Genomic DNA, 25211 nt, shown 5'->3' on the forward strand with positions numbered 1-25211 from the left:
GATGCTGCAGAACACCCTACAATATATAGGACAGGGTCCCCCACAACAAAGAATTAGCTTGCCCCAAACATCAATAGTGCCAAGAATGAGAAACTCAGGTATATGTTACTGTGTAACTGGATTATTTTACTAGTCCGTATGTCTCCCTAACTCTTGTCGGTCTCTCCTTCCCAACAGCACCAGATTAATCTTCCCAAAGCAGTGCTTTCATTACAAATTCTTCTGTTCAAAAACGTATAATGGCTATTTATTACCAATACCTTAACCCCCTCGACCTGGACGTGAAGTCCCCTATAATCTGATTCTACTTGGCTAGCAAAATCATCTCTCTCCCTGATCTCAATTCTCATACCAACCAAAGCTATAATATTTTATGGTCCTTTTTGTTCCTAAGTACCATTCTCAACTTCGTGCTTTTGCTCATGTTATATCATGCTAAAACCATTTTTTCTCTTCTTTTTTACCAATTCAAACACTTTCCATCTTCTAAAGCTTTAAGTTCTACTCTATCAAGAAACCTCATTTTTCCAGTCTACAAGGATCTATTTCCTGAGTTTCTTTATTATTATCATCATCTGTGCAATCAAATACATACTGACTTGTAATATTATCCAATTGTTCCTGTTAAACATTCTTATCTTCCCAACAAGACTAGACCCTTCAAAAGAGCAGAGGTTTTATCTCCACATTTGTACTGGTTAGCTTCACAAATATCTCCAACTCATTTTGTTCAAAACAGACTGTCAGGCTGCCTAGGTGGCGCAGGTCATGATCTCACAGTTCATGAGATCAAACCCGGAGTCAGATTCCTCACTGACAGCAGGGAACCTGCTTGGGATTTTCTCTCTCTCCATCTCCCTCTGGCCTCCTCCCCGCAACTGTGCAGGCATGCTCTCTCTCTTTCTAATAAATAAATGATCTAAAAAAAACCAAGAAGAGATTATCCTTCTTCAGATTTGTCCCTCTCGCAAAGGATTCTTCAATTATTAAATGGCACCACCAAAACGAAATCCAGGCAGCTCTTCTTGATCCCCACCCTCTCCCATTCAATCAGTCTCCATGTCTCATTAGTTACCTCCAAAACATCTTTTGAACTAATCAATTCCTTTCTTACTCCACTACTACCATTTTAGTCTAGGTTACTTTCATTCTAAGCCTATTTACTAAGTTTTTATTTATTTCTGAGACTGAGAGAGAGAGACAGACAGAGAGACAGAGAGAGAGAAACGCATGAGAGAACCCCAAGCAGGCTCTGTGCTGTCAGCGCAGAGTCCCATGTGGGGCTCGATCACACAAACAATGAGATCATGACAATTACAAACTGTGATAAGGGCACTATAAATAGGGTGTTAGAAGAGAGACCTAACAGGAGGTACTTGACCTGAGCCCAGGTGTCAGGTTTGCAATTGAACCACCAAAAGAGGTACTAGAAAATAGCAAAAAGTTAAGCAGCCTGAATGAAAAAATCAAATTGGAATGTTCTGCATCTGATGTGTACCAAGCACAGAAACGTATAAAAGACATTCTAAAATCTTCTCTAACAATGGCATTAGGAAGGTCCTTTTTGAGCAAATAAAATTGAAGCTGGGATCCGAAGGTTGAGAAGGAAGCAGTAATTTGAAGAGCATAACAGTGGGAGAAAACAGTATGTGCAAAGTCCCTAAGATGTAGCAGAACTGGGTATTGAAATAATTGAAAGAAGGCCAATGTTGTTGGAGTTGCATATTACTGAAAGGCCATTATAAGGAGTTCGGTTTTCATTCTAAGTGTGTGGGGAGTCACTGAAGGATTTTCAGAAGAGGGTTGAGTTGATGAAGATGTTAGATCTCTTGGCTACTATATGCGAAATGTAATGGAAGAAGGCGGCAAGAGTAAAAATAGTGTTAGGGGGTGTCTGGGTGGCTTAGTCGGTTAAGTGTCTGACTCTTGATTTCAGCTCGGGTCATGTAATTATTAATTTGTGATTATTTGCCTAATATTTTCTCTATATAAAGAACATAAGCAGAAAAGGGACTATACCAGGACACTAGTCCATAAAGGAATGAAATTATCATATATTTGCAATGACCTCCTCCTGCACCTACATTCCCCAAAGCTTATTATCCCAGTTCACATACTACGTGCACTGTCTTCAGGAACTATAGTGTACCCAAATATAGGGTAATTTCCCATTTACCAAAAGAAAATTTCATAAATGTGTTTCAGCTGACTTAAGTGTAGGAGGTTTTTCTTAAATGAAGATCAAATAATCAAATGCCTATTGCTTTATCAATTTAGTTGCATATTTTTAAATGACAAAATTTATTTTAAAATTTCATTTTTTTCTATTTTCATTGAACAACAATTTTATGGAAACTGCTCACATCTATCTTTGATATCAACAAGGCCATTTTCTCATCTAACACAATTTTCCTAAATACACTACATTTAATTCTAAGTTATTTGAAATACGGTACCTTTTGAATCCATGCTAGATGTTGTCCCTGTAGATCTTATTCCAAGCCAGAAGTATTCCTTCACTATCTAAATGATCTCTAAAACAATATGATGTGTATGGTATACACTTACTCTACTGCTTATTAAGGCGATTTTTAACAAAGCTTATTTACAACTTCACCCATCATCACTTCTGTGAAGTTCTAGCCTCAGGAATAATTTATAAATCCATTTAAATGTATTTGCTTTTTTAAAAAAAAATCAATTTCATCAGGTGAATTTTATAAATATCCAAATTGACACTAATTGAAATAGTTTAGGCTGTGTGTCTTCTTCCCCAAACAATTAAAAATAAAATAATTGACAGAATTTCTGCCTCGTAATAGCAGAGACTTTTTGTAAAGACTCAGTATAAAGTCTTTTGTAAAGACTCAAATATAGAGACAGTTTGGAGGAGGAGCTGATCCTTAGGCAGAGTTAGGGAGACATCCGGACAGTCTGTTTACCAGACTAGCTACTCCATGTCAAAACTTTAAAGAAAAAAAAAAAAAAAAGGCAGCAAACAGTTGCTCAACTTCCTTCTCAACTTTTTCCTATGCCTGGTAATATGATGGCTCAAACAATTTTCCAACTTACTCTCATTCCTTTACAAGTACATGCAATTACTTATGATAGTTTAAAAAAAAGTATCTGTCCCATTTTTTCCTTAGTAATTCTTTCCAATTTGCAGCCCTATCCCTAATCAGTTGATCTTCATCTGGTAGCTAACGTTGCTTGTTCTCCCACCGCTACAGACCCCTTATTCAGTGGCTGGCTTCTACTATAAATAACAACCAAAATTCTCACCTAGCCATATCCTAAAACTTTTTACCACAGTCGCAAATCTAATGGACAAAGGTAGTATGGGGGAAGAAAAAGGGGACAAATTTGACTTTTAAGCCTTAAAAACACCTAAGAGCATTACCGCTAAGAGTACTGTAAGGAAAAGGAGGAAACTTTATGGGTACCATCTAGGAAGAGGTTACATAGTGTTTTCTTCTCCATGTTTTTATGCAAGTCAATATTGTTATTAAATAGTGGCTATAGGATAGTATTGAGACTAGTTTATCATTTGAGAAAAATTTGGCGGCCAGAGAAGGCAAATGTATCATTATGAAGACAAAATTACACGACTATCAAACAGAAATCAAGTAACTTGACCGATATACTTATCCATTTAAGAAGGAATAGATAACCTTTACGGCGCCTGGGTGCCTCTTGATCTCAGGGCCGTGCTACATGCTAGGCGTGGAGGCTACTTAACAACAACAACAACAACAACAACAACAACAACTAAAGATACAGATAACTTCTAATTTAATGTTAGGCCTAAAAAAAAAAAATTCCTCAAAGGGACTCTACCAGTAAGGAGTCTGGATGGAAAAGAAATAGCTTTGGAAGCATTGATACAATTACAGACAGTTATATTTCCTAAGAAAGAATTCCACATTATATTGGTTCAAATACTAATAGCTGCTATATGTAAAAGAAGCCAACTGGGAGAAAACTGGAATTTCATTCTGGGAAGAAAACTTAAGGGAATGTGGAAGCAACGATGTATTAAAATATTTATTATTTGATATCATAGGCCTATTAAGGGTAATGGGAAATAATTTCTAAAATCAATTTGCTGTGTAACTTAAAAAAAAAAAAGTCCATAACTCAATGACAGCACTTGATAGAGGTCAACTCTTCTATTCAACTCCAACAGCCTATGGCGAGCTCAAAGTCTCCCAGACCTGGTCCATCAGTAAGGGACAAAAGATTCAGTTTCTTGAGACGACAGGGGGGGGAAATGATTTGGCACTGCATCACACTTCAAATCCAACAGGGCTTCTCCCGAGCCAACAGAGCACTGTGCGCCAAAGCATACCTTGGTGTCGTAAGGACAGCGAAATGGATGTAAAAACCCTTATTTGCCTTTCATTTCCTGAACGCATTATCAACTTGCACAATAAAACACTCCTGATCCCCATCACACAGGTCACGGAAAAACACCACCACCACCACCACCCAGAATTGCCGTTTCCACCCCCTCCCCTCGTATAGGTGCTTGCCCCTCAGCGCTGGGCCTCGGGAGTTCTCTTCCCTCATCATTGTCCAGTGGGAAATTCACTGAGCGAGGAAAACAACGTGGGCTACAGGACGTCTGTTACCAAAACAGAAATTAGTATTAAAAATACCGATCTTATCGGCCCTCCGCCCTCTCACGTAAAACAAAAACAAAACCGAACACCACCACCCCCACCCCGCCAACTTGCCCCACAATTACGAAGATCACACAAGCTCTGATCAAATGTGCTTCCCAATCATCGGGGCAAGGGAGCACCTGGGGCGAGTTTTCGTTTTCCCCCCCACCCCACCCCCGGGCTCTCACCCCGGCCCGGGGACCAGGCCCCTGGACTGACAGGAGGGGCTGGCCCGACCGTGGCCTGGCGGGGGACAGGGGCATTATAGCCAAACCCTGCTCATACCCGGGGTGAAGCAACGCAGGACCGGAGGCAACGCGGCTTAGGTTGCGGGCGAGGCCTCCGAGCCGACGCGGAGACAGGCAGGACCCGGCAGCAGGGGAGGCGGGAGAAGCAGCCGGGCCTAGGCCGCACCAGGCCGCGGAGTGGCCATACGCGGCTTCCCGGCCGAGGCAGCGAGTCAAGCCTCGGCGAATGGGGTTACCATTACCTGGACGGGTTCCTGCAGCACCGTCATCCTTGAGGCTCAGGCCCACTTTCTGCAGTGCCTCAGGCCCCCCCCGTAGCGGCTCCGGCCCGGCCAGCCCCGGCTCATTTAAACTCACCAGCGACCGTTACCGGGGGATGGGGGAGGCCGAGCGATTGCCGAGTACCTCCGAGCGGGACACGGAAATACCCGAAGTGGTGAGATCCGCGCGGGAGCCAGACGGAAAAGCCCGAAGGAGACCGGAAATGCCCGAGACCGACCAGCGGAGGAGGAGACCGTGGCCGGAAATTGCCGAGGATGCCCGGGGACTACCGAGTCCGAGCCCGAGCGTAGTTTTCTCCTCTCGGCCACGCCTTCACTCACGCACGCCACGCCCAATCGGCCACCTCAGGCTGGGTCGTCGGCGACCAGCCGGCTGGGCGTGGCTTACCCGAGCGGGCGGTAGCGTTACGTGGCGGTACTACCGCCTCCATCCGCCCCTGCACCTCTCCGGATCAATTGATGCGTGGTAGATTGAGGAGACGGTAAAACACGAGAGGCTAACTTTAATTAACCAAGAAATATTTGTCTGTTGAGTTTAGTTCACTCTTCATTCCAGAAGTACCTATTCGGGACTCGGAAATTTGGAAGGATTGCCAGCCTTCAAAGACTAGTAAGGACTTGGGCTGTCCACCCTGAAGAGATTACGGTCTCCTTAAAGGAAAGACTGCTACGTTATGTGGTGCCCATTATAAACGACATAAAAACTTTGAGGAGAGGGAATTAAATTGGGATTAAGATGAGAAAAGTTTCAGGGAAGGAAAAAGGGAGACTTGAACTGGACTCTGAAGAATAGGTGGCGTTAGAAGAGTGTCAAGGGAAGGGAAGCAGAAATGAGGTCAGTCTGGTAAGAGTTAAGGCACTAACTGGAAATCATTACTTAGGTGACCAGATCATGGAAATTGTTCTTCCTGACAGGAGAGGGATTAGGCGTATTGGGAAATCTGGAGGCTTGATTTTGAACGTCCTCTCTGGCACTAACTAGTTTTAGGTCCTTAGGCAAGTCACATTTCTGAACTTCTATTTCCTTAGTCCGAAAATAATGATTAAGAGAATTAAATGGATTGACGTATGTGGCTGTGCCTACCACACATAGTAGGCTCTCTCAACTTTCCTTCCTGCTCTCTCTCCCCCCAAAACGTGTGAACCAGGGAACTATTAACATTTTGGTTTTTGGTAGATGATGAAAACTTTTTGAAGTTGATTGTCTACTCAGGACATTTCTATGCTAGATGTGGAACTGATGGTATATTTATGATGTGGGAATTTCCCTTTCTGGTTCTCACATTTTATGCAGATGAAATCAGGTTAGAATGGATTACCTCCATCCTTTGGGTAATGTTGAAGGGAGGGATTTGTTTTGGTTTGTTTTTATTTTTTAATACTAGTTAACAGAGCTGTATCTGTCACCACCAACCATATGTAGCAATTGCTTATTTGTAGCACCATGAAGGGTAAGTGCCAAGGAAATTTTCTGCCCTGTGCCCTGTTTTTTTGTTTGTTTGTTTTTTAAGCAGGATTCTGAGTCTTCTTTACTGCCCAACTGGGTAGTCACTAGCTATTTAAAGCTTAATTAAAATCAAGTGAATTAAAAATGAAACTTTTCAGACACCCTAGCCACATTCCAAGGATTCAATAGACACATGTGGCCAGTGGCTTCCATACTGGATAGCACTGTCATTGGCTTCGCTGGGGCTGGAGTCCAAAATGGCTTCACTCCCATGTCTGGGGCCTTGGTGCTCTCTGTTGGCTGAGTCCCTCAGTTCTCCTCCATGACTTGTGTCTCAGCCTTGGTCTCTCTCTCATCAGTCAGTTGGCCAGCCCGGTTCTTGACTTTGTGGCTGGCAACTATGGAGGTAAAAACAGAAGCTATGAGGCCCCTTAAGGTCTAGGTCTGTAAGTCAAACCCACTTCTCATGGGATTAAAGTAAGATACAAGGCTAGCCTGGATTCAAGGGGAGGAGAAAGAGACTCTTGATGGGAGAAGTAACAACGTGACACTACAAAAGGCTTGTGCTACCAGAGGGATTGATTGCTGGACCATCTTTGGAAACAGTTTACCAGATGTGAGATGAGAGAATCTGTATTAGTAATGGAAAGAACGAGGTGGGCAGGAGATATCACTCTTAACATGTGATACTCTCAGCTGGTCATAATATTCCACTTTATTCTAATTAATGCAGAGAGCGCTTAAGACTACCCCTTCTATTATCAGGGTGACTTTTAGTAAAGTGGACTAAAGTTGTATTTGCATTAAAAATTTTTTTAACATTTATTTATTATTGAGAGATAGAGACACAGTGTGAACAGGGGAGGGGCAGACACAAAATCCGAAGCAGGCTCTAGACTCAGCTGTCAGCACGAGGCCTGATGCAGGGCTTGAACTCACAAACTGCGAGATCATGACCTGAGATAACGTCGGATGCTTGACCAACTGAGCCACCCAGGGGCCCCTGTATTTGCATTTTTAATTGGCAAATGACATTATTGCTCACCCTAAGCTTGTGGTCATTTTACACACACAGCTCTTTTGCATACAACATACTGCCAATAGATTTTTGTGCAATAGATTCTTGTAAACTTGAAGTAGGAGCTTGCAACACAGGATACATAATGATGACATTTTGTGTGCGAAAGTGTGTATCTAGAATCAGAATAGTCTGTGATACTTGGTGTTCTGGCTCTTAAGCTTAGAATTTGCTTCTAAAATCAGGCTTTTGAGCTTACGATTTGTTTCTAAAATCCCTTGGGATTTTTTTTTTTCTCCCTAAGAAAGGCATCTCTTTTCTAACTGTTCTTCACTGGGCTAATACATCTGTTGTGGTTTTCTGCTCATCCGCAGCAAGGCCACATTGTTTGAAGTTGTGCTTTGATGGGATCTTTTAAAGCATTTTTACTTCCTTCTGTGTTCCTGATTGACCTACTTTAACTTGCCATCTAGCAACCACTTAGGCATCCTGCTGTCGTCCATTATCCACATTTGTTTAGCTGGTGACGGAGCTGAGTTACAATAAGCATTATTCCAAACATGGTAAATTATCTCTTCTCCTTAGCCTGCCTCTTGGTCTGTTTCACGCTGACTCAGATTCAGAGGCTGGTTTTTAGGGAAATGTTCAAGAAGCCTGACTAGGTATCATTGCCAAGATACAGGTCCTGCTGAAACCATAGCCCCCCAACAAACTTACTCTTCTGAATTCCTTCAGTCTCCATTGTCTGTACCTTCTTTTGTCCCTGTTGATGCTGCTGTCTTATTATCTTATATTACCTGACCTTGAGGCATTTACTCCGCTGTTTGCTTCTCTCTCTTGGTCAAATCATCTCCTTGCTTTGGCACACAGTCTCCTGGTTTTCTTCTTACTGCTCTGTTTTTATCGGTTTCCTTCGTAGCCCCTCTAATGTTAGAATTATTCAGGGGCCTGTCCTAGGCCTTCTCACCCTACGTTTTCTTTATTTCCAAACCCATCCATTCTCTTGGCCTCCATACTCATCTAAAATTGTTCCAGTATCTGTATCGCTAGTCAGAGTGCTTCTTAGAACTCCAGACCCAAATGTCTAGCTGTCAACTGGACATCTCATGAGTACTTGTTCAGAATAGAACTCCTTTTCCTCATACTTGAAGTTCATTTCCCATCTCAGTTTAGGGTATCACCGTACTCTCCATTGCCCAAGCCTGAAACTACTCTCTCTTTGACCCTAACATCTAGTCACAAAAGCCCTACTAATTTTACCCTGAATACACCTTCTCATCTCTTCCTGTCTCCAGCCTTACCTACCCTAAAAAACAAGTCTGATCATGTCAGGATTCCCTCCTAAACCTCTCTTCCCAACTCAGGATTTCCCATTGCTCTCAGAAGATGCACAAACCTGTTAGCTCCAAGATCCTCTGCGGTCTAGTCTCTGCCACCTTTTCAGCCTTGTCTCACCTCCCTGTTATACTCTACATTCCCCAAAGGGGACCAGAATATGTCACTTTGGCATAAGGATTATTTTGACCTGAAAACAACTAGGAAGCAGCAAACACAGAAAGAGCTCTCTGCTTTCCGCCATTTGCCTAAAATCAGGACATCAGTTTCCCTTTGTGATGTATCCTCTCCCCTCTCCTGTGCCTGGAGGAGGGAAACAACCACTATCACTAGAAATAAGGAGCTGGCCCTGATTCGGGTCAGCACAAACTGTACTGAAATAAACCTTATCTTCTGTTAGTTTCCCCATATATTTACGTTTCTACCACTTACTACCCAGGAAGCTAAAACTTTTCTCTTTTGTTTTATCACTTCCCCACAAATTTATTGCTGTTTGCTAATAGGATATGTAAACTGCAAGTTCTAACCGTCTCTTGTTTTTAAACTCTTGTTTTTAAAATTTTGTTAATCTGTCTTTTGTCAGTTTAATTTGCAGGTCCATGATAGGAACCTAAGAGGGTAGAGGGAAGGTCACATGAGGCACTTAGCAAGAAAGTAGCCATCTACAAGCCAGGAAGAGAGCTTTCACCAGTAACCAAATTTGCTAGCACCTTGATCATGGACTTCTACCATCCAGAACTGTGGGAAAATACATTTTAGTTGTTGACTCCACCCAGATGTGGTATTTTGTTGTAACATACTGAGCAGACTAATAGAATCAAGATTATTTATGTTATATCTCCCGAAAGGAAGGCTAAGCCTTCTATTTCTTTTTATTATTCTTTGAAAAGAATTACATATTTAGTAGATGCTTAAAAAAAATATTGACTGATTGGGGCGCCTGGGTAGCTCAATCGGTTAAGCGTCCGACTTTGGCTCAGGTCATGATTTCACGTTTGTGGATTCAGGCCCCATGTCAGGCTCTGTGCTGACAGCTCAGAGCCTGGAGCCTGCTTCTGATTCTGTCTCCCTCTCTCTCTTTCCCTCCCCGCTCATGCTCTGTCTCTTTCTGTCTCAAAAATAAATAAAACATAAAAAAAATTTAAAAAAATATTGACTGATTAAAGTGCAACCCTTTACATGTATTACTTCTTTCTAAAACACTTTGCCCTTATTCATTTTTTTTTAAACAAAGATAAGCTATTTGTTCATTTATACATTTAAGTTTATTTATTTTGAGAGAGAGTGTGAGCAGGGGAGGGGCAGAGAAAGGGGAAGAAAATCTGAAGCAGGCTCCACAACTGCCAGCCAGGATCATGAGAGCTTGATCTCCTGAACTATGAAATCCTGATCTGAGCCAAAATCAAGAGTCAAACGCTTAACCAACTAAGCACACTTGCCCTTACTTGTTAGCTAAATTCAACTCATCTTTCAGGCCTCAGGCCTTGATATTACATCCTCAGAATATTCTCTGTCCTACCTAACCAAAATTATTAGCTCTACCCTAAAATTCTTTTTCACATCTTTATTCTTTTTCTCCATAGTATGTATGGCAACTTTAATTGTATTTGTTTAATATAAATTCCATGAAGGTAGGGCCTTTGCCTCACCCAGATGTCCCTATTATCCAGCATAGTGTCCTGCACAAATATAACGTTATTAAAATATTATAAATATATCTGGGGAGTAAATGACATCACTACTCAATGTTAGCCCTTCTTGGTCATAACTCTCCTTTCTGGACCCAGAGGACAGGCTGGCTTTGCACATTGGTCCCTAAGGGATTTCAGGTCAAAGTAGCCTGATGTGTTGAGGCTAATCAAATGCATCCCCGGTTGAGGTGAGCTCAGAGATAGTCTACATGGCCTATGGCAGGGAGAGCTAGCCAGAATTCAAAAGCACAGGAAAGTGGATAAAAATGGTAAGCAAATTAGCTTGCCTGGAGTGGAGGCTGTTTAAGCTTGGTTGAAATGGCGGTGTATGGGACAGTTGATAAGCTCTGGGTTCCAAACTGATGACTTTAGGTTGATAAAATAGACCTAGGGAGTTGCTGCTGATGATTGAGCTAGGCAGTGACTTCACGAGAATGGAATTTGAGAACGATTATGCTAACAGCTGAGGATTATGTGAATTGGAGGCGAGAGACAGTAGGGGCCAGGAGTGCTGCAAAGAGGCTGCTAGGGAGTCTAAGCAATTCTAAATTTCCATTATTCTTGGATCCCAGATGGTTATGATGCAGGGTCTGTGAGCCCAGTGGTCAAGAAAGAATTCTTGAGACATTTTATGGTGCAAAAAGGTGTTTTATTATAGCGTGGGACAGGACCCATGGGCAGAAAGAACTGCATTGTGATTGTGAAGAGTGACTGCTTATATAGGGTTTTCTATCCTATGGAGGTGAAGGTGATGCTAGGTCTCCAGGAAGTTGAGTCTATAGGTTCCTGGCAATCTATTAATGCGATTGTATTTTTCTTGTAAATCATTAAAACAGTTACAAACTATAGTGGAGTTTCATGTCCTACATGACTGTGATCTTTATCAGTTAACCATTTGTTTTTCCCCTACCTTTCTTCTTAGGCAGTAATATATATACATATTTTTTTCCATCTTAAGGTGAGGGTTGCCCCTTAAGCAGGCGTTGCGGGATGTCAGCTCATGTTTTGCCCTCAGCTTGTTTTTTCTCTCTCATCAGTTGAATCTGAAAAAAGACAAAATGAAAATAGTTACAAGTTCTCATTTACAGTGGGAAATATTCTTATCCAATTCCGTTTTTTAAGGGCATTCAGATTCCAACCAGAAGACTGGCTTACTGAGTACAGTCAGACCAGAAGAATGAATTGAGTGATCCTACCATCTATTATCTCCTTTTCCTCAGAAGGGACATATATACCTGATTGCTAGGTAAAAAATATTTCTATTATCTGGAGAGGACGTTTACCAAATAATAGATTCTTTGTTTCTCCCCTTTTTAGCTTCTAGGCCAACTTTAATTTTTCTCTGAATAAATTGCACAGCAATGAAGTAAAAGCAGACTTGATTCTGTTCCAGTCTTGAGTCTCTTCCATAGTTGTCTCAAATAGACCCTATTGTTGCTGTTTGCTTGTTTCATGTGTCACAAATACATGATTTGGGAGGTAGGTGATGAACTAGGTTTAAAATATACTGAGTGTGAAGTGCCTCAGGTGAGAAATGTCCAAACTGTAATGGAATATATGAAGCTTGAAAAATTTAGGAAAGAAATTGAGACTGAAGATAGAGATTTCCCCTGTAACTAAATGCATTCTATTTTGGTTATATAACATCTTCTGAAACCTCTGTGTGAGTATTTATCATTACATTAAAACTATTTCTATATCTGCATCCTCTATACCAGACAGGATGCTCCTGGGGGACAGGGGATGGCGTCTTATTCATTTTAGTAAAAGTAAATGCATACTGTAGGTGTTTAATGGGTGTTAGTTGAATGAATGAATGAATGAATGAATGAATGAATGAATGAATGAATGAGACTAAACGGGATAATGGAGATACAGGAGAGGAGGGTCAATGACAGAACTTTAGTATGATAAGTACAACAGAGAAGGCCCAGAGACAAGACCACTAGATTTAGCCACAGAGAAGTCATTGGTGGAATGCTAGGGAGGAAGTCAGAATTTAAGAAGTAAAAGAAGAAGTTGGGGGAAAGGGAAACCAAAAAACGAGAATCATGTTTAGAAACACCTCCCCAAATGCTGAGAAAAAGTGCTTGCTAAGGGGTAGAGTCTCTTTTTCCATGCTAGGAGCCATCTATACTGTGGGTGACATGGCCAGCTGTCACTGATGCTTTCTTGCTCCCTTCCTTGCTTGGGGGCCAGGATTCTTCATGAGGGAATCCCTGTCAGCTCTAACAGCTCCCACTGTTGCCTTATAGTAGTGTCCTCGGTTCTAGTCTCGGGTCTGCCATGACTCATAGTGTGACCTTGGGCAAGTCACCCCCTTCTATCTGCACCTCTAAAGTCCTTTGCAGCTGACAGGATGTCTGGGGTGGGTGGGGAATGCAGTTTGGATGACTGGTGAGGATTCTTACTTGCTCCCTGTTCCTTTTCAACTATAAATCACTTTACCAGACACCAGCTGTCCTGCCCTCTGCTTTAGATTCTCAGGCGGACTCCAACCCACCTGTTGTTGGGGCCCCTCCCAACATCGTCCTCCCACAGCTGAGCTCACAGATACAGCACTAGGTGGCATTGCCTTGATCACAGCACAGAAATTAGCTTCAACCATTTAGATGGACTCTCGAGTGATTAGGCCAAATGTGTAGCCTTCTCCACCTGCACTAAACAGCCAAGGAAGTGAAGTGGGGTGGGATGATTTAAAGGGCTCTGAGGACCAGTGCTATCATGGTCTTTGAAATCTTGCTTTTAGACCCTTCCATTCCTTCTCTGTCTTTACCTTTGGTGCTCTGGGTTTTAAAGGTCGCTGAGACTTCAGGTTTGCATTGCTTTTCTTCTTCTTCCGTGGTCATAAGGAATCTTAGATACAGGGGATTGGGTTAATCATTCTCCTTAATTTATAGCCTTCTTTCCTCAGTGGTCCATGCAAGGCCTCTCTTGTTTAATTTTTTATTTACTCCCTTTTATCTCGCTGCTCCATCCCATCTAAACAACACTCACCATAAGCAACCCTCAAATATTTTTATTTTAATTTTTTAATGTTTATTTATTTTGAGAGAGAGAGCAAGGGAGAGAGTGTGGGAGAGGCAGAGAGAGAGAGAGAGAGAGAGACAGAAAGACAGAGAGAGAGAATCCCAAGCAGGCTCCATGATCAGCAGGGAGCCTGACACAGGGCTCAGTCTCATAAACGTGAGATCATGACCTGAGCCGAGATCAAGAGTTGGACGCTTAATTGACTCAGCCACCCAGGAGCCCCAACCCCCAGATATTTTTAACATGTTTTTTCTGGTCTGTGTTCTTGAATAACAGGTAATGCTTCTAGTGTGCATGTACTTAATAAAATTTAATAATATGTCTTATTCTACCCAGTAGATTCAATGTGTTAATTCAACATGTAAACAATATAAAAATTATTGATAAGCTGTATTACATTCTTTTTTTTTTGATACTAAGTCTTCAAAACCCAGTGTGTGTTTTTTCTTACAGCATTATCTCAGTTTGGATGTTAAATTTTCATCAGAAATACTTGATCTGTATTTAGATTTTGTAATTTCATAGTTGAAAAAGTAGATTCACATACTAAGTTGTTCCAAGGATACTTTAAAATTTTCCAATACCTGAATCACATACCAAAAAAATAATTTTCCTTTAATATTTTTCTCCAAAATGGACAAAATTGCTTCATCTACTTTAAAAGAATTGATCTGACTTTGAAGCAAAAGCATATCAATATCAAAAGTATGTCCAAGTTAAGTAAATTCACTAACTCTTGTGTCATGTCCATATTATTTATTTTATTTATTTTATTTTTTTAACATTTATTCATTTTTTTGAGAGAGAGATAAGAGTGTGAGTGGGGGAGGGGCAGAGAGAATGAGAGACACAGACTTCTAAGCAGGCTCCAGGCTCTGAGCTGTCAGCACAGAGCCTGATGTGGGGCTCAAACCCATGAATGGTGAGATCATGATCTGAGCCCAAGTCAGACATTTAACCAACGCGGGGCTGGAATTCATGGACCATGAGACCATGACCTGAGTCGAAGTTGGATGCTTAACCTACTGAGCTACCCAGGCGCCCATGAAGTCCATATTATTAACATGAAATTCAAGGAGATATTGCATAAATTGAAAAGGAATTCTAAATTTATTAATATCAACAAAACATTTAAACTTTTCTTGCCATTTTTGCAGCCAGTTTACATAATGCTGTTGATTAAAATCTACATATTTATGTTAGAGAAATGTATTAATTTGCATTGTGAGAGGCTTCAATTTTAGCAGAAATTCTTGTACCTACCTAAGATGCAAATAAGTGTTTTCTTTCCTGGGAGCTTGAGTTGTAGCATGTTCATAGGCAGTGTGGCATCAGTGAGATTATATACAGATATTTTAAGTCTATAGAAGTGTTATTGTGGTTTATATCTTATTCAGCTTCTTACTCATCACTGTGTTTCTTCTGGGTATACATCTAATCTCTAATCTTTCGCTTCTAACGGGCACGTGGCACTGTCTCAGTGACGGAGACCCACCTTGCTTCTACCTCCTGCCGCAGGAAGTCCTGCTGCAGAGAACCTGCTTCTTCATGACTCTCCTGACTGGTGGGATTTCTGTCAGCTGTCTACTCAGCTTGATTGCCCTTCTAAACCACAAAGCACTTCGACCTCTATTCCCTGTGTTTCCTAACTTTTCTATTTCTTGCCTTTCTTTTTTTTTTATGTTTATTTTTGAGAGAGAGAGACAGAGTACAAATGGGGGAGGGGCAGAGAGAGATGGAGACACAGAATCTGAAGCAGGCTCCAGGCTCTGAGCTCTCAACACAGAGCTCGATGAGGGGCTTGAACTCACGAACTATGAGATCATGACCTGAGGTGAAGTCAGACACTTAACTGACTGACCCACCCAGGTGCCCCATCTTTCTTTTTATTTCCTGTAGGATATTCTTTCTTTCACCCTTCAATTCCCTAATATGTTTTCGAGCTGTGTCCGTTATGCTACTTTTCAAATCTAGTGTGTATTCTATTTTAATTATTAATTTTTTTATACCTAACATATTGCTTATTTCATTAAAGCTTTTTTTCCTTATTTCAACTATTATACTTTTTATACCTGATACTTCTGTCTGGTTCTTCTTTATGTTTTCTTGTTCTGTACCAGAGGGGTAATATTTCCCTTTATCTCTTTTAGCATATTTACTAGTATTCTTTTATTTATTATTTGTTTTCCTACTTATTTTTAAGAGAGAGAGAAAGTTGGGGAGAGGGGCAGAGGAAGAGAGAGAGGGAGAGAGAGAGAGACTCTCAAAGCAGTTCCATGCTCAGTGTGGAACCTGATGCAGGGCTTGATCACAAAACCCTGGGATCATGACCTGAGCCAAAATCAAGAGTCAGATGTACTAGGCTTCTTTTAAAATCCTGGCCTGTTGTCATATTTATACTTAAGGTCCAATCTGTAACCAAGTAGGTTGTATGCTTTTGAATTAGTTGTGCTCCTCACCTGTCTTGTTATTTTGGAACATAGGTTGCTCCATCCGACAGTGCATGCCAGTGCCATCCAGCTCAGGGAGGGGGTAAGGGTTGGAGGTGAATGAGCCCTACCTAATACTGAGAACAGCCTCCCCCCACCCCCAGGACACAGTGAAGCAGTCTTGGCATGGGGAGACACTTAAAATTTTTTTTTAATGTTTACTTATTTTTCAGAGTGAGAGACAGAGCGCAAGCAGAGGAGGGACAGAGAGAGACACAGAATCTGGAGCAGGCTCCAGGCTTTGAGCTATGAGCATAGAGCCTGATGCAGGGCTAGAACCTAAGAACCATGAGATCATGATCTGAGCCGAAGTCAGACATTAAACTGACTGAGCCACCGGGTGCCCCAAGAAAGACACTTTTTAAATTATAATTCATCTACCCTGAGAGTTTAGGGGATGAGGGAAGAAACAACTGTCCAATGTTCAGTTGCTCCCTGCCTGTTTTTTTATCAGCACAGTGCGTCTTCAGCGCCCTGATGTTACCATAACCAGCACCTGGATCCCAGGGTTGAGCACACAGGAGATGGGGCATCGCTGTATGTTCGAAGGCAGTAGCGGAGAGACGGAGAGATCAGAACCCCAAAGCTCCTTTTTTGTTTTTGTCTTTTTTTCTGGTCATCCCAGAGCCATGCCTGCCCACATCTCTGCCCCCCGCCCCCCCCACACTAGTTCAAATAGGGCTCCCCTTCATCCAAGAGGCTTCTCACGGTTTTCTTCATTTCTTGGTGTTTTCTCTGTATAATTCTTCTGCTGTTGACCTTGGGAGAGGGAGCAGCAGCCACAGTATTTCACTCAGGATGCACTTTGCTCTGTGTTAGACACTGTTCTAAGGATGTCACCCATATTTATTAATTTAACCCTCTGAGGTTGTTGGCTGCCCCATTTTACATATGGGAAAACTGAGACATAAAGAAGTTAACTAGCTTGCTTAACTGCATCAGAATTCCAACCCCGGCTGTCTGGCTCCTGAGTGGTCTCTCTTACCTTCTGCCGATTTACCCAGTATCCTGTATGGGGACAAATTAGTGTTTGCATTGCCCCATGATGCCTAGCTTATAAGACGTTGGCCAGAAGAGAGGAGGGAGGGTGACTAGGACAAGGCATTAAGAGTCAGGCCTGCTGTCAGCAGCATTTGATCCCAGGCAGGAGACTCTGATGGATCTCTTTCAGGCTAGGACACAGGCCCTGGGTGCTTAGAGGGGAAGGGAGAAGGGCAAGTGAGTGTGCGTAAGCCCAGCCTAAAGGAGGGCTGATGTCAGTTCCCTGTGCATCTGTTTCTGAATTTGACATGGGGTGTAACTGGGCTGGTGTGAAATTCTGTCCTGCGTTTTTCATCTACTGAGTCTGAAGTCCTTCCAGTGGGAGCATCTGAGTGCTCTTGGGGCGGCTCTGGCTCAGGAACCATTCAGTGCCTCCTAGAGGCACCGGGTAGGCTGCCAAGACCCGCTGCCACACTCAGCTTTTCACACCCCACCTCTGCTTTCATTCTCTCTTTCCTTTGCCCTAATTGGTCCACATGTATTGGAGGGGGAGGCCAGTCACAGACCCTGTGTAGGATACTCTAGATGGACAGGGAGGTAAGAGTCAGCGACCGTGAAGCAGAATGAGGACCAGGGAAGCGAACCCTCTGACTCCAGTAATGGGCCCTTGTGAACCGTGGGCATTGTGAGCTGTGGTAATAGCAAGGCCAGCCTATGATGTCTTGATTCTTGATGCATGGCTCTTTCTGGAAAATCGCATTCTCCTCTAGCTGCTGCTGAACTGCCAGACACTTTTTTAGCTGGCATTGCTTAAAGAGAATCAGAAACTGGTTTGAGGAGTGTTCCCCCTCCCACCCCCCCACCCCCCGCTCTGGGCCACTTGTGGCCTAAGGTTTCAGGCAGGCTGGCACCTCATCTGAGTGTGGCTGACAGGCAGGCCTCCTGGCCCCAGGGACTTGCTACATGCTTTCAGAGCCACAAAATATGTCACACTGTGGGTACCCAGCTGCCCTACTCCCCCCGCCCCCATTCCTTTCCACCTCTCCCTCATTCTTAAATCCACACTTTATAATCCCAGCAGCCACTGCCACCTTACCTGTCCCTCCCTCTGTGGTCCCCCTCCTGGAGTTCCTTCTGGGAAGTCTGAGAAACCTGAACACTCGTCTAACTTCATCTGCCTGGGAAAGCAAAGTGGAATTCACAGCCAGGAGTGTTTCCAGGGTGCCAGGAAGGTTTGTGGGACCTTGCTTACGATATTTCATGCAGCTCTCACAACAGCTTGAGGAAATGTTTAGTGTGGAAGGTCCTTAGGGTACTGGGTCCAAGATTAGGAAATGCAAAACGGGGATTCAGCCCTATGCTTGTCTGCCTCTAAAGCTCAGACACACCCTTTCGTGTCTGCGGGTGCTAAGCGAGCCCCATTCGGTTTTCCCAGCTTTCTAAGCTCATAGCTCTGTTCCCAAGCAGACTGGATATTTTGCTCCTCCTTAGAATTAAAAAAAAAAAAGAAAAAAGAAAAGAAAAGAAAAAGAAGAGAAAAGAAAAGAAAGGAAAAGAAGAGAAAAGAAAAGAAAAAGAAGAGGCACCTGGGTGGCTTAGTCGGTTGAGCGTCGACTTCAGCTCAGGTCATGATCTCACAGTTCGTGGGTTCAAGCCCCATGTCAGGCTCTGTGCTGGATGCTTGCTCAGAGCCTGGAGGCTGCTTCAGACTCGGTGTCTCCTTTGCTCTCTGCCCCTCCCCACTTCATGATCTTTCTCACTGTGTCTCTCAAAAATAAATAAATGTAAAAAAAATTAAAAAAAGAAATGAAAAAAGAAAACGATAAATGAAATTAGAGGAAAGAGGGAGAGAGAATCCCAAGCAGGTTCTGCACTGTCACTGCAGAGCCCGATCATGGCCTGAGCTGAAATCAAGAGTCTGACACTTAACTGACTCAGCCACCCAGGTGCCCCCAAACTCTTTCTTTTGAGGATCAAACTTCTTATTAGAATGGTGAGAATAACCTGTTTCTTAACTGGAAGGGGACGTATGAGAGCATCCCATTTGGTGGTTATTTTTAGACTCTTAAACCGTAGAATACTTTCTTAGAAAATGATCCTGGGGCCCCGGTACATAAAACACCCAGGAGTGGTGCTGTCTCAAATGGCAGGGGGAGCTCTGAACCGGGCCTCTCTGTGTCTCTAACAGCCAGAAGCAAGTTAAGGAAGTCTTGGGTGTCTGTTGAACACTGTTTGAAAGCTCCTGATTATCTCTCATTTTAGAGATAAGCAAGCTGAGGCAGAGAGAGGGGGAGTGGCTGGCGAGGCCAGGGCTAGTGTCTGGATCTTCGAGCTTCCGGCTTGCAGCCTTCCACCAAACCCTGGCCCGTGTGCTCAAAAACCCCGCAGCGCACCTGGTCCAGGAAGGGGATGCAGTGGGAGCAGAGGAGGGGAGAGGCTGGGCTTCCGCTTTCCTCTTTCCTCCTCACCAACCACCTGGGCTCTCAACCCCATGGGGAAGGGACCCCGTGGATGTCAGGGAAGGGATAGACAGGGAAAAGGGAAGGGTGCAAACAGAGGCCCTTGGACGCAGGTAACACGAAGTCAAAGGAAGAGAGAAGGTGAGGCAGAAAAGGGGTGAGGTGAGGTGAAAGAGCCAGCAGCTGCTTGCTGTCCCAGCCAGGACCAGTACTGGCCTAGGGTGTGCGTCCTGCTCTAGTTCCCCCCCCCACCCCCCCCACCCCCGGGGAAGCCCTAGCCCCTTTTCCTGCCTCACTTTCCTTTGAAGGTTTCTCTGCGTACCAGTGGTGAGAGCACACCTAGGCTACAGGAGCAGCGGGGTGGGGTAAGAGCTCTACCCACCCAGGGCTTAGCTGTGCCTAAAAATAGCTGAACATCTAGAGGCTGCTTAAAGGTCTCTCTGGGCATTAATTAGGCTCCTCACTTAGAAAACCAGGTAGGAGAAGACCAGCTCTAAGGGCCCTTTCGGATAGGAAAGATCTGGGAAATGAAGCCTGGGCTCGGGGAGCCTGGAGAACCGGCCGGTGGGGGCTCCTGGCTCCTGGATTTGCAGGCTCAGGAGCTCGCAGGGAGCCGGAGTTGTGGGAGTCTAGCAATCTTGTGTCAGAGGCGAGGAAACCGGACTTTTCTGCTTCTCTCAGCTGGGTCTCTCCTTATCCTCTGAACTGTAGAGTCTTAAAGTTCAGCTCAAAGCAGTTCTGTGTGGCTGATAAACTTTTGTTGATGTTTTCTGAACACTTTATAGACTTCCAACGTTTTTTTACAAAAACAGTACATGCTCGTTATAAAAATTTCCATTAATACAGGAAGTGAAAACAGTGCAAAACTACAAATTGCTGTTCTGCTCCCTTCCTCAGTTGCCCCCACCCCAGGTCCCAGGGGCGTTTCTTCCTAACAGCTTAGTGTGTATCCATCCTGAGCTTTCTGATGAACACATATGCGCGCGCACCCGCCCCATAAATGGGATTATGCTGTCAATGATTTAAGCATAAACCTTAGAATCGGACACACCTGGGCTGTAATCCAGGTCATAGCTAATTAGCTGAGTGACCTTGTTACTCAACCACTTTTAGTTTCAATCTCCCCAGGTGCAAAAGGGGAGTAATAATAATATCTATTTTATAGGATTGTGGTAAAGATGTAATGAGATTTTATATGAGAGCAGCTAACAGTGCCTGGTTTACAGTAGTGAGCACTACTCACACACACACACACCCTTACACATGCGCACGCACACAGAGTCCAGGGGCACAGAGTGAGTTAGAGGTATAGTGACAATGAGACCCAAGTTTTCTGACCTCCAGTCTCGTTGATGTTCAGCCACACCTCCCTGCCTCTCACCTTGGACCCCCAGGCACAAGTTCAGTGCTCAGTACTTGTGGATGAATGATTGAGGTTGGTGGGGTGGGGGAGACAAACCCAGGGACTTGAGGTCCGTGGAGCTCCTGGGTTGCCTGCTCTGGAGGATGGAGGGCTTTACCCGGGGACAGGGAGGGTGTGGGGACGGTGTGGGTTGGCTGGACCAGCTGTTGCTGCAGGGTTCCAGGCCGGAGGCAGGGCAGAGGCCCCAGAGTGGCTCTCAGCTTAAAGGAGCCTGGCTTAAAAGGAATGTGCAGTGGGCTGCCTCTGCTCAGGAGGGGCTAAAAAAAGCCTCACCCTCCCCTGGGCTTTGTGTGAGGGTTATCAACTGCTCAAGTCAGCTCATCTCTCTGGCTGGACTCTGGCATTTTTGAGAGGGTCTGTTTTCCTGGCCCCTCTGGATTTCCACCGATTGGCAGGAAGGGATCAGCCTGTCCCGGAGGTGGAGGCCAGGAGAAGTGTGAGGTGTGGTGGTGGGGGGGGGCTCCTCGCCCCAAACCTGGTGACAATACACAGTTGTCAGCTGTACCCTGCTGGTGTTTCTTCCTTTTATAGTCAGAACAGTTGCTCTTGCTCTCACCCAGCCCCTCTGTGGGGGCTCCTGCCCAGGATAAAAGGGGAGGGAGGCGGCCCAGTCTCCTGTCTCATCTCCCAGGCGCCACATCTCTTGATTCCTTCTAGCTCCCACCTCCACCGAAGAGCCCAACGAGACAACATGCCTCCCAAGAAGCCTGAGCCTAAGAAGGAAGCAGCCAAGGCCGCCCCAGCCCCTGCCCCGGCCCCAGCTCCCGAACCCCCCAAGGAACCTGCCTTTGACCCCAAGAGTGTCAAGGTGAGTGAGCCTCTGCCACTGGGATGGGGGTGGGGATGAAATCAGGATCCTGTCTGTCTTGGACCTTGGAGATCTACTTCCTGGAGGCTGGACTGGGGTGAGAGCTGTGGTGTCCATGCCCCACATCACAGTGCACGGGGTGGGGGCGCTGGTGTTGGAGCTGCTGAGGGTCTTTGGGGTTGTAGGCCTTTCCCCTCAGGAATGGGTTTCTGCTCTGTCACTCTGATTTACCCAGCAGAGTTGGGAATGGCAGGGAGGTACAACCAACCAACCAACCAACCATCCAACCAACCAACCAACCATTCAGCCTTAAATTTTAAGGCACTGTGGGAGCCACCGTAGCAAAGAAAATGAGACTGGCCCTTTCCTCAGAGGTTGTAAAATATCTTTTTGGAGAAAAGACACATAATGATAATGCCAGTGCATCTTGGAGTAAGTGATTTAAACAGTGAGGGAGCAGGGGTCTGGGAAAGGCTTTGTCTGTAAGACCCTTGCAATGGGTGGGTGGTGGGGGCAGAGAGGCTCTAGATAAGGCCAGAGGAGGCCTGGTTCCCTGTCCCTCCACTTCCCCAGGTGGTTCCCTCCCTCTGTGGCCTCCGCCTGGGCTCCTGGCTGGAGTGAGCAGTGAACTGGCCCATCCCAGGCTGAGACCTTCCCTCTGCTACCTTGGCCCTCTCCCCTCTCTGCCTTCCCTGCTTCCCCTCACACCAGAAGGTTCCTCTCCCTGGAGCTGGTGTAGGCCCTGCCTGCTGACTCAGTCACGTTAGGCCTCCCAGCTCTCAGGCTCAGCTGCTGAAGGAACGGGTCTGGGAGGGGATGGGCCGAGGAGGGAGGGGTCAGAGGCCTCTGGAGAATGAAGCAGTTCTGAGCCTTGGCACCAGCATGTAAGAGGTCAAGTGCTACTGGTATGAAGAGCTATTAATAACAGGTTGGGAGTGGTGGGCCCCCGGGGATATCCACCAGGGCAAGGCTGGGGGTGGCGGGAATTAGATCAAAATAAGAGCTCAGGACTGGGTTCTGTGACAAGTAGGCAGGGAAACTGAAACTCCAGGCTCTAATTTGGAGGACTCTCCCTGGCCCTCTCAGTGTTCCTCCCAGCACCCACAGCCCTCTGGGACCTTGCAGTTGTGCCAAGGACCTGGGGTTGATCTATGGTAATCACTACAAGGGTCAGGAGTCAAGCAGAACTGGATTGGCCAAGAGATGGAGGCAGTTGCACATCCCTGGGCTTGGTTGAGGGTCCATGTGGAGGTGATAGTGTAAGACCTTAAAGTCCCTGGGTCATGCATTACTCCCACTATGGGCGGAGCCTAGTAAGAAAGGCTGACTACCACCCACCCCCATCAGGATACTTTTATTTCTTTAAAAAACAATTTTTTTTTAAAATAGAGACAAACAGGGATGATGACTTTATTTTTAGTTTTTGAGAGAAAGCACGCAAGAGAGCACACACAAGTGTGAACAGGGGAGAGGCAGAGGGCAAGAGAGAGAGAGAGAGAGAGAGAGAGAGAGAGAATCTCAAGCAGTTTCCAAACTCAGCTTAGAGTCTGACAGGGGCTCGATCCCAGGTCCCTGGGATCATGACCTGAGCCGAAATCAAAAGTCAGATGCTCAACTGACTGAGCCACCCAGGCATCCAGGATTTTTTTATTTCTGCTTGTTCTGATAACGCACTACTCCTGTAGGAAGCCTGGTCCCTGACATCTGGATGGCAGCTGCCTCGTGACCTCGGATAAGAGCCTTCTCTTTGGCCTGTCACTTCTCTCCATCGACCCACCTCCCCCAGTTTCTCAACCCTGGTTGTGGTCCTCTTTCTTACGTCTGGAGCTTCTAATCCTGGGGGTTGTTGAAACTGCTTTAAAGTGAAAAAAGAATTTACATATCCTTCGTGAGGACTGTTTGCCCTTTTTGTACTTATCCGGTTCCTTTGCTTAGAAGACTCTTTGCTCAAAGATAGAACAAAAGTAAACTTAAGCCCGGTATGTGTGGTTATGACCATATATTCTGATTTTATGTTTTCATACTAATTTCTCTTCCACATTTACTCCTGGGGCTTAACGTGTTACGATGTGAGGCAACTGCACCATTTCCTCAGAGAGTTTATGCAAAGCATCCTTTACCCTAATTTAGGGGTTCCTTTACCTTCCTGACCAACCCCACCTTTGGCAAAGCCCGTTTCTGGTCACAGCCAGTTTCCTTCCCAACCCAGTGTAACCTCTCTGCTCTCCTAGCTCCTTGCAGTCACCCCCACAAGTCCTCATTAATGGAGGTCAGCCTGTGGGGGCGGGGGGAGGGCACAGCCCAGGTGCAGAGTTAGGACTAGAAATGGCTGTCCCTAAAGATATGCCAGGAGTGGTTACCACCACCAGTGGGGAGGGCTGTGGTAGAGAAGGATGATGAAATAACACACAAAATCCCAAATTACAATGATTACTCATGCTTGTTCATTGCCATTCATTTTCAGAGCCTTCCACCTGCCTCTTCTATACTCAGTCAGCATTGGATTATCATGAGTTGTGGGGGTGAATCCAAAATTTATTCAATTGCTCAACACATAGTCTTTGAGGCCCTACCTGGTGTCAGGCATTTCTGTGAACAGTAACAAAATTGCCTGCTCTGAGGGAACCCAGGCCTCAAGGGGCCCCCCATAGGGAGACACCTAGAGGCAGGACTGCAGGTTAGGAAACATGGAGGGTCCGCTCAAACTAGTCTTGCTGTCCCAGTGCCTAAAAGGGAGAGGTGGGGGCGAAACAGGGTGCGGGGAGGGAAGGCGTGATAGAAGGGGGTGGATCACCAGTGGGAGAGGGAGACGGAGGGTGAGGAGTTGTGGGCACCCAAGGGGAGAGGGATTGTGGGTGGATTGTAGAGTAGGTATGAAAGTGAGTGCTATTTTTTGCCAGCTATGATGAGGAATTATTGACCTTTGGCCCAAAGAAATTACAATAGGGAGTTGGCATAGGTCCTAGAGTTATTTAGAGTATTTCTCTTTCCCGCTCATTGTGAGCCGTGGCTTCACAAGTGGTTCTGATGGCACTCTGGTGTCAGGGGTATGTGATAGCCTGTCAGCTGTGGCTCCTCCTTCAGGAGACTGGGGTTCCTCGGCAGGGGACTCCAACTGCAGAGGCCACTTGTGCTTTGGGAGCCTTCGGCAGTCTCAGCCTTCATTCTTGTGTTTTCCTCCCCACAGATAGACTTCACTGCTGACCAGATCGAAGGTGAGTCCTGAGAACCCTACCTCCCTCTGCCCCACACCCTCTATTGCACTTTCCTGGAGGAGGAGGGGGTGGGGGAAGGAGAGGAGCAGTTGTCATCTTGGTAATAGTGATCACTGTCACCA

General features: G+C 45.0%; 2 protein-coding genes across 10 annotated transcripts in view; one reads left to right on the plus strand and one right to left on the minus strand.

The window, feature by feature from the left end:
• Positions 1–5319, minus strand: part of CDC27 (cell division cycle 27) — a 70251-nt gene extending 64932 nt beyond the window's left edge. For all 6 annotated transcript variants that reach the window (XM_029927394.1, XM_029927391.1, XM_029927390.1 and 3 more), the window contains exon 1: positions 5155–5319. Coding sequence is in view for 4 of the 6 variants with exons in the window: in XM_029927391.1 (XP_029783251.1) it covers positions 5155–5181 (27 nt within the window). In the remaining 2 variants the exon portion in view is untranslated. The remainder of the gene's footprint in view (positions 1–5154) is intronic.
• A 170-nt stretch (positions 5320–5489) lies between these two features.
• The window catches only part of MYL4 (myosin light chain 4), a 28929-nt gene continuing 9207 nt past the window's right edge, over positions 5490–25211 (plus strand). The window contains exons 1-4 of one of the 4 annotated variants that reach the window (XM_029928029.1): positions 5490–5675; positions 11807–11930; positions 21724–21874; positions 25062–25089. In XM_029928029.1, the coding sequence (XP_029783889.1) occupies positions 21758–21874; positions 25062–25089 (145 nt within the window). In that variant the 5' untranslated portion in view covers positions 5490–5675; positions 11807–11930; positions 21724–21757. Of the gene's footprint in view, positions 5804–11806; positions 11931–18393; positions 18417–21723; positions 21875–25061; positions 25090–25211 lie in introns of those variants that run through there. The other 3 variants (XM_029928028.1, XM_029928027.1, XM_029928026.1) reach the window with 3 other exon arrangements.

The sequence above is a fragment of the Suricata suricatta genome, chromosome 17 (genome assembly GCF_006229205.1).
Source record: "Suricata suricatta isolate VVHF042 chromosome 17, meerkat_22Aug2017_6uvM2_HiC, whole genome shotgun sequence".
Lineage (NCBI taxonomy): Eukaryota > Metazoa > Chordata > Mammalia > Carnivora > Herpestidae > Suricata > Suricata suricatta.